Genomic DNA, 9,621 nt, shown 5'->3' with positions numbered 1-9,621 from the left:
TTTATCTGGTATATGGTGTAGGAAAATTTATTTTCCTGCATTCCGTCAACTTCTAGAATTTCCAGAATAAACGTTATCTTCACTAATACATAACACCTTTATGCGTAAAAATACATTAGATAGTCGTTGATTGCTTTAATCATACTCATAATTATGGATACAATACCAATGAAATTCTCGTGTGAGAAAGAACAATAGATACAATCAATTTTAACATAACAAAGAATTCAGAAGGGGTTTGCGCCCACATCGATGTTATAATTAGATTTATCAAATCCCTCCAAGACGAACGTAAGAAATCCGCTATATCCCGCTGCTTTCTTGTGATATATTGCGATACCGGCCAAAGGAGTACGCGGATCGGCAATTACCGGTACTCCATCTAGAAGTGGCACTGCTGTTGTATATCCATCCCAGGATGTCTGACTCCAGTCAAAATCTATAAATGACATCGGCTCGGCATCTATCGACGTCATCATATTGTTCTGAGGGCCTCTGAAATCTGTTTCCTTGTACTCAGCTCTACATCAGGGCAACAATTCATGATAAGTTTCAACAGCCAATCCATGATTTACCATTATATCAAAATGATATTTAAGTACCTTCGTTCTCCGTTTACATAAACTGGTTCCTTCGGTTGAATCCACTTATTCGAATCACTATATAAAATACCTTTGTCATAGTCAACACGGGTTGACCGTATTTCTAACTGAATGGGTTTTCCGTGGTCATTACCCCTTCGAGTAAATCGTACACCTAGAAAATAAATGATACCACATTAGACACAAAAATGTGTCCTATTGGGTAACTTCGTGAACACTGAAAATTAAGATACGTTTTCTGTCTTAATTCGAGATCGCCGTGGCTATTCGCAATATCACATGCAGCGTATCATGTCAAAATTCATATATGGGTCTGCCAGCACTGCCGCACGCAGCGTGTCACACGTCAAAATTCATATATGAGTCTGCCAGTACTGCCACAGTACTCCAACACGTAGTGTGTCGCAAGTAGCGTGTCGTACGCCAAACTTCATATATGGGTCTGCCAATACTGCCACAGCACTACCACACGCAGCGTGTGACACGCAGTGTGTCACAAACAGCGTGTCGCACGTCAAAATTCATATACGGGTCGGCCAGTACTGCCACAGTACTGCAACACGCCGCGTGTCACACGTCAGAATTCATATATGGGTCCATGCTCCATGATCGTTATTTTCAATATAACCAAAATTATCAGTGCAAAAATGATTGATCTTTTTCACGAAACATGGCCGATCGTTGAAAAAAAAAGAATGAACTATTCGGAAAATAAATGAGGCATCACAAGTTTGGAACAAAAGATCTTCCAGTAAGATACTCAATTTGAGATATTAATTAACAATTACTTAATTCCGGGGACACACATTTTAAACAAAGGGGAGAAACGCGTCGTGATTTCATACCCTAGTATACTAAATTCAATTACCAGTCACCACCTCATCTGGGGGTAATGTCACCTTATCCAGATGTATTCTCTTGTAAGACAGAGAAAGAACAGAAACATCCTTGTCGGTCGCCAATTTAGTGGACTCGTCGTCCATCAGAAAGAATTGCGATTTACCGGAATCAAAACCTATGTCTTCTGGCTCTAACCAAACTGCAGTCTCATTAAGAATATATCCAGATGCTTTGAGTTCAGCCACCTCCACTCGCAGCGCCAATAAGGAACTTTTCCTAGTGAATGCGATGCCAGTGACGATCCTAAATAATCATTTGTCATCAATCATTGCACATAATTTCTAGTAACTGCATATAGGATAAACCATACATATTGCGATCTGTATCCGCTTCCATCGGTCGCAAATTCACACCATACAAGGGTTTCGGAGGGCTAAATGATTTCATTTCATAAAAAGATTCGTCTGAAATTATCGTTAGCCAAAGATGAAAATCAATTTTGTATATTAACTGCGGATGAATTGTAAGAATTTGTACCTCGGACCCAGTTAGGAGGATCGCAACGTCGGAACGTTCTTGAAGATTTTTTCATTCCCTGCCTGACAGCTGCTTCGTATCGCTGCACTCTGTGCATATACGAGGATTCAGCTCTTTTTAGACCACCTGTCGAATTCTCTGAAATATATACATCGATATTAAAGTGAGTATCATTAGCTCGAGTTATGAGAATAATACTATTTTACGAGAAAGACCTTTGTCCAAGAAATCTTGCATTATATAGCCGAAGGTAGTCATCAGGAACGATCTCATTTCCGTTTCTAAAATAATGTCATAAAGATCGAGTAGACGTTGTTGAGGTGGACCGTAAGTGTCACACATTTCCCCACCTCTTCCCTGTACGAAAATTAATGAACATACGTATACAGATATGAAAAATAAATCGCCCTGAATCAAATTGAAATATACGCTTCTTCAAATTGACTCAAGTCCATTCTTCGAATTGGCTCGTTCCACATAAATCAATCAATTTGCCAAGTTTTAACTAAGATTCCAAGTCACTAGAATTCAAATAGGTGAAAAATCAAGTAGAATTAAATTAACGTCGAGTTGAATCAGTTACTTTCTTTATTGAATAAACCATCTTTGATAATGAATTATACCCAAAAAAAAGTATTGATTCAAGTTGACGTTAACTTGGTTCTAGTCGATTTTTGACTTGATTCAAGTCGAGTGACTCGGCGTACGTCAATCCGGATTCCGTGTCGATATGAGTCGAAAAGTGGTTTATTTCAAGAAGAACCCTGTCAAGCCAACAAATCAGTTTGAATCAAGTCGAAAAATCGACTTGAATGAAACCGAAAATTTCAAATCGAAAAAATGGAGAGATTCACGCCGAATTTCTGCTTGTTTCAGGTAGTAGCTAGCGACTTGATTCAAGTCGATTTTTCGGCCTTGAATCAAGTGACCTGAAAAATCGAGCTGAATCAAGTCGAAAAATCGACCTGAATCAGAGCGATATGCCGGTTTGCATCTGTCCGAGTCCGACTTGATGCATGATTCAGTCTGACTTGATTCAGATCGATTCGGCTTGACTCAGGACGACTTTTTTTGGGTGATAAAATGTCTTATGTCAACGAATTTAGGGAAGCCAATATTGTATGTCATACAACGATAGAAGTATTATCTGACTTATGTGATTATACTTTTATCGCCTGATGACATAATCCCCTATAATAGTAACCTTTGTCTCCTCGCCAAGTAGAAGGAACAAACTTTCCTTCATCGCTGCTAGTCGATGTGGCACAACTAAAAAATTCAGCTGAGCAATTACATCGGATACTTTACCCGAATCATGAGATATAAAAAGAGTCAGTAGTTCACGCAAATCTTTCTCGGTGTACCACTCGGAATGGTTCAAATATAACTTCATTTCGTTGTAAAATGTATCAATTCTCCCGATATAACTGTTCAACAATCGGACATCACCAGTTATTTCACCCAGAAGAGGCAAGCGTGTCAGCAAGGCCTCCACCGCTCGGTCTATATGCTCCATAATTTGCGGTCCTAATTTATCAATCTTTCCAGATAGTTTTTCCGTTGCTTCCATTAGATCAGCACTTGAAGGAGTACTGAGCTTGCTGTGCACATCGTGAATAGCATTCATTTTATCAAGTACATCGTAGACGAATGCCAAACCTGGTATGAATCCCATCACCAGGTGCTGACGTAGAATCAGTCCAAATACGAGAAACAGAAGTATCTTCTCCTTCTTCTTCCCCATTATTAATTGAACTTTGAATGGAATCGGTTATAGAAAACTTTCCGCTGACTACTGGTCGTAGCGAATAAGCGATTATGATATTGTTTACCAGTTCAACATTCTCAGAAACCGAACGGCCATGGGAAACCCTAATTGTTCAATTTTCTATAATAGTGCACGTGCGCTGTGATAACACACGAAGATATTGCTATCAGTTGCAAATACAAGTTGTTCAGTTTGTATTTCCCTAGAAGTCAGAAATTATGACTTAAAATGTTGGTCAAGTTAGTAAAAATCGAACGATAAGGATTAAGGTACTTCCTCATTGAGTTATACTTGGTGAAAATTTCGCAATGAATGGAAGACCTAAAATTTGGATCATATGTTGTTGAGGACATGTAAAAACGACTCCCAAAATTTCAAGTATTTTTTCCACGTGAATTTTTTAGATATCCATCGTCAAACATTCAATTTCTATCTTTTTTAAGTTTTTGTCGATACATATCTCAAAAATTCGTGTAGAAAAAATACTTGAAATTTTCGGAATCAATTTCACATGTGGTCAACAACATTATGATCCAAATTTTACATCTTCAGTGCATTGCGAAATTTTCAGCAAGTATAACTCACTGAGGAAGTATCTTAAGCAGGTCGAGACTTTTTTTCGTTTCGCCCCTATGTCACTATGCCCCACCCTGTAGTCAACAAACTTGGCTATCGTCCTATCACGGATGTATCAACTTAATTCAATGACAATTGAATGAAGCCAACTTCCCTTATCCCAGTCAATTACGAAATTCCCTGAATATATCACGAATCAGCATATATATTACTCCATTAGTGTCCCATATACTCGTAGCACAGTTTGTGGGAAATCTCGACCGTGACATGATGAAACATAAATGTGCATTATATACGAGTGCAACTGTGCATACAATCCAACATATGGTGTAGGTGCCATGGAACATTCTCCATGTATTCATGTGACGAGTCCGTGGGGATTCGAGTTGTTAATCATGCTGAAACAGTAGGACATATAGCATATCCACTAACGTGCTTAACCACGAGTAGATACTGAAATTATTAGGGAATGCGTTCAGTCGGGGCTGATCCACTTTTAGACAGCAAATCTGGGGAGAGCCGAACGAACCTGGTTGACAATGAGGGGACAGAAGGACTAGGTAAAATTGTTAGTGGATGGAATGATTGGAGCTGGCTTCGAGCTGAGAATTTATTCGGCTTTTTCAACTGGACGGACTTATTTTCCCAACTGAATCACCAAAACCATTCCGAGATAGAAGTTCAATCACACATTTAATTCTGGTTAAATCGAATTATCATCATCCTCGTACCTTCTGTTATCCACCATCTCCCAGCGTGAATGAGTTACGACTACAAATAGATACGAATTGCTATGATTGATTGGATCAGAACTGAAATAACTTGAAGGGCATCAAATAATATGAATATTTTTGCTTTGTGCTTAACGACGAAGTAGATACCAAAATCATAAGGGATTGCGTCCAGTCGGGGCTAATCCACTTTTAACCCTCTAAGGTGAAAGTCGGCCTGAGTAGTACTTCCTCCGGCGGAGTGGGGACGGGCAGTTCTTACGGAAAGTGCGTCGAGTGGTGGAAACGCCCATTCACCTCAAAGGGTTAAGCAACAAATCTGGAGAAATCCAGATGAACCTGGCTGAGAATGAGGGGACAGAAGGACTAGGTAAAATTGGTAGTGGATGGAATGATTGGAGTTGGCTTCCAGCTGAGAATTTATCCGGCTTTCTCAACTCGACGGACCCATTCCCAACTGAATCACCAAAACTATTCCGAGATAAAGGTTTAATCACACATTTAATTCTGATTAAACCGAATTATCATCATCGTTGTACCTTCTGTTATCCACCATCTCCCAGAGTGAATGGGTTACGACTACAAATAGATACGAATTGCTATGATTGGTTGGATCATGACTGAAATAACTTGAAGGGCATCAAATGATATGAATATTTTCTCATGTGGCTTAGCCCTCGCTAGACAGACGTGCTGCCAAAGCCGATTACGATCCCAGCCATCATTATCGCCAGATTATTGTGCAAGAGATTGATGTATGTACCAGTTGAAATGATTCAGTAACGTGAGATTACCCCCATTCCGAGTACCAATGAATTCATTGACAGCGTCGATGGGCTAATGGCGCTTGTCATTGAATGACCAATCGACGGTATACCCGTGGTAATCCTTTGCGTTCACAAGTCTAATCCGCTCAACCGCGGTCTCAGCGCTGACTGCCACCGTGACCATCGCTCCTGCGTGTGATCAATTGATTCGTACTATTTGAGAATAGAAGGGATATGGAGTCAGGTTCAAAATGATTTTATTTTCCAGTTGGCCTGCTGATATTTCTTCCATTAGTTTTTATTTTTTGCTTTCAAATTGTTTCAAATTTTTTGCTTTCTGTCGATGTCGACATTTCTTATTTGTTGTCGCAGAATGACAAATGCTGCCTTCAGGAGGTCGAATGTGCTATTTCCGTCACTTGTGCGTAAAGTGAAATTCCACTTTTCACACATTGTGTTCTATAACCCTTGGGACAGTAGCACTCACCTCCGGCCAGCGCTACACACCTTCCACGGGTCAAAAAACATTTATATTGAAACCAATAGTCAAGGAAAGGTAACGAATTTTAACGTTAGAGCAATGTTGACTACTAACGTTGAGTCAATGTTGGCTGTCAGTGTTAAGGCGATGTTAACAGCCAACGTTAAGACAATGTTTGCTGCCAACGTTGGATTAATGTTGACTGTCAATGTTGGTATAATGTTGACTGCCAGTGTTAAGGCAATGTTGATTACCAACATTGGGTCAATATTGACTGCCAACAGTGCCCCAACATTGGGGCAATGTTGAATTCAATGACACATTGAATTCAATTTAAGAAACATTCTCATAAATATTCCGTTCGGAAGCAAATTGCTAATTTATGACTTTTCACACGAAACACCTCAAAGCCATGTTCGACCGAAAATACCCTGTAGACCTAATGATAAAATTCTTTATTCGGCGAAAGATCTTAAATTTCTTTACACCAAATTCTTCAATTTCCCTCAAGTAAATCTATACCACTTCATCAAATGATCTCACGTAGAACCTATAATTCTTCAGAACTAATTTTTCTTCCAGTGCAGGTGTGAAATTTCACGTTTTCATCTTTTTGTCTCCTCAAATTAACAAAACCAGTTTCACCTTATTTTCACTCACTTTTTCCCTCACATGCTCTTTTCTGAACTCTCTTGGCTGCACTCCAGTCTTCTCGAGATGAAAGACGAGTTGGCTAAGGAGTGAATATAGAGTTACTTAACAATGCTGCGTGGGGGTGAGCCGAGAGTAAACAGCCGGGGGCTAGTTTACCGAGTTTTCAGACTGGAAATATTTAATTGACTTTGCTGAACATGTTTTTGATACTTTTTTTCAGGATTCACTCATTAGTTCGTATTTTCTATTCATCTGGATGTTAGGTAACGAGACGGGAAACAGAGTAATGTCCAGAATTTCACTCGCTCAGTGGATATTTCGGAACAATTCAACGTATTGAAATTAATGGACAATTGAGACGTCAATTCCGGACGGCTTATTGTCACAGCTAAATAGCTCTCAAGTTTCCAAATTCGTAAATAAACGACCGGATCTGGAGGAGTATCTCTTCAATATGCACGTTGTGAAGAGAATAGTCTCGCACAGGATGGAAGACTATTCTCGAGATGAAGGCCCTCACACACACACACACACACACACACACACACACAGCCGGTGAAACTCCCACGGCGGACAATATCATCCCCCTTTACTCCGTCTTGTGGGTTCGGATCAATTCTGAAAGCAGTATATAGAAGCAGCCGAACTATCCATTCGAGACACCTCAGGATAGTCTTCCTCAAATTAGCCTCTAGTACACGAATACTAATACAACCGGGCTCCTGTACACCGTGTGTGCATGGGAGGTCTGATGTAGATTACAGCTGATACTGTGGGCTCGGAGTTGTGGGTAACTCAAACAATTCCAATAGCTGTTCCCTATAAACCCAGAAATTGTCTTGGGTTAATTTCCAATTGAACTTGGCAGTTACATATCATTATTGGTTTTATGAAGTTGAGGTATTTTGGTGGCGTTGGATTTTTTTTGGGGGAATGGTGATGTTTCATTTGGGGAGATTGTCGTGTGATGGAGTTCATCCCGGTTTTTAAGCGGCGCACATCATCTCACTGGAATTTGTGAAATTGTCCGGGCGAAAAATTGTGTTTCGAATCAAGTTACTAAGGGATGCATTCAAGATATTAATTAATAAATTAATTAATAACGGTTTTGCAATAGGTTTTATAGGTTCCATTGACATATCAAGTGCAAAAAGTGACAGGCAGAGAAAAAATATAGAGTTATGAATAAAATGGAGGAGAAAATTTTCCGAATATGAAAATTGATATTGAGTTTTGGATTACGTAATTTTACTCTGGACATTCTCATTGAATGGTAATAGTATATTTCGCGTCGAGTGTCACTGGGGTTTTTGATGAGTGTGAGGTACACTGAGCCGAAGGCGAGACGTGTCAATCGCACTCGTCGAAAACCCCTGTGATACTAGGCGCGAACGATATTTTTCCGTAGTGATTTTCACTTTTACCTGTTCGGGGAAGGGTCAATACCAATCCCCGGACTGGGAAAAGTGAAGCTCAGTACGGAAAAAACATTGAATAAAAATAGTGGTAGCCATTTATTTTTCCCTAATGAGAACTGTCTGTTCTATCACCTTGAAAAACCATAACATTAACCTGTTTTGCTCTTTTCTGTTACAGGTGAGTTACCAACCCATAATTCATGGCGATGCATGAAGGTAAATGAACAAAATTAGTGATTACCGTTGGAAAATGACTCTGAAAATGTCAGCGGTAAAAAACTTGAAAGATTCAAGTTAATGAAAAATCAGTGATGAGGTATGAAATCTTATTCTGCCAGAACTACTTGAATTATAATTTAGTAGCGGAGTGGTTAAACTGTTTAAGTCGATTTTGACTATTCGTGAGTTTTCAATGAATATGTCGCAATCTAAGGCACATAGCAAAATTTCCGTTATGACCTTTTTGGTAGAGCACATGGAGAGCTTCAAAAAAGACATATGAAAATTTCGCCCTCCCTTAGATTTGGAGATATTCGTCGAAAACTCAGCTAAGAACTAAGTCGACTTAAACCGTTTAACCATTTCGCTGCTGAATTTGTTTTGTGCAAGGCTAAGACATTTATATGTTCTATGTTTTTGGGGCCATCCGACTTCCAGGTTTTACGGGCCGTTGTCCCTTTTAGTCGGGACATTTCGTTTATTAGGAGACAGATAATATAGAAGAAAACTGGTCGTTATGCCTTTTAATTAAGATTTTTTCTTTAACAGTGGGAGTCGATTGTAAAGATTATAAAATTAAAGAGAGTCACTCTTTGAGCTGTCACTGATTGGCGGCCATTTTTTTCTTCGATCTTTCAAGACACATTTCTGTACTTGACGGCTTCAATTGAGATGTCTCCAAGACACTAGTTTCCCCAGTGATTTGTTGTCAATCAGTCTCAAATCCTCAAAAAGGAAAAAAATGAAGAATTCTCCTTTCCTCAACTGACGACGAGATTCTCAATTTGAGATAGTTTTCTTTGAGCAATCAAAATAATCAGGAAGATCATGTTAGAGATGAGAATAGCCATCTAGATGTCAGATTTCAATTGAAAACCCGAGTTGAAAACCCGAGTTTGTAGCAGCGATGTCAGATAAGATATGAATGTTTTTTTGGGCTCAAATGAAAGCGTGGGTCGAAAAATGACGTGCTAGAGCCTCTAAACATGACAAATGTCTCTAAAGATGATATCTGTTTTCAATTGAAA

At 39.3% G+C, this 9,621-nt stretch overlaps 2 protein-coding genes across 8 annotated transcripts in view; one reads left to right on the top strand and one right to left on the bottom strand.

Annotated features, from left to right (window-relative positions):
• The window catches only part of LOC107039468 (collagen alpha chain CG42342), a 240,584-nt gene that overhangs the window by 39,386 nt on the left and 191,577 nt on the right, over positions 1–9,621 (top strand). The window lies entirely within an intron of this gene.
• On the bottom strand, positions 15–3,773 carry LOC107039513. The gene is made up of 7 exons (XM_015259160.1): positions 3,184–3,773; positions 2,195–2,336; positions 1,980–2,117; positions 1,813–1,906; positions 1,471–1,745; positions 603–756; positions 15–522 (listed from the first exon to the last, which is right to left on the bottom strand). The coding sequence occupies exons 1-7, from the start codon at positions 3,721–3,723 to the stop codon at positions 228–230; spliced, it is 1,638 nt and encodes a 545-aa protein (XP_015114646.1). The 5' UTR covers positions 3,724–3,773; the 3' UTR covers positions 15–227.

Source organism: Diachasma alloeum, unplaced genomic scaffold, assembly GCF_001412515.2.
Source record: "Diachasma alloeum isolate Michigan unplaced genomic scaffold, Dall2.0 Dall_scaffold_00178, whole genome shotgun sequence".
Taxonomy (NCBI): domain Eukaryota; kingdom Metazoa; phylum Arthropoda; class Insecta; order Hymenoptera; family Braconidae; genus Diachasma; species Diachasma alloeum.
The sequence above is the reverse complement of the archived record's forward strand: the minus strand, read 5'-3'. Positions and strand labels throughout refer to the sequence as shown.

Excerpts from the sequence above, each read along its gene's own strand:
- LOC107039513 (XM_015259160.1), bottom strand. The coding sequence starts at position 3,723 with ATGGGGAAGAAGAAGGAGAAGATACTTCTGTTTCTCGTATTTGGACTG. Across the intron at positions 2,118-2,194 it reads GCAAGATTTCTTGGACAAAG|AGAATTCGACAGGTGGTCTA; the intron begins GTCTTTCTCGTA and ends TATATATTTCAG. Across the intron at positions 757-1,470 it reads CCCAGATGAGGTGGTGACTG|GTGTACGATTTACTCGAAGG; the intron begins GTAATTGAATTT and ends TTTATTTTCTAG.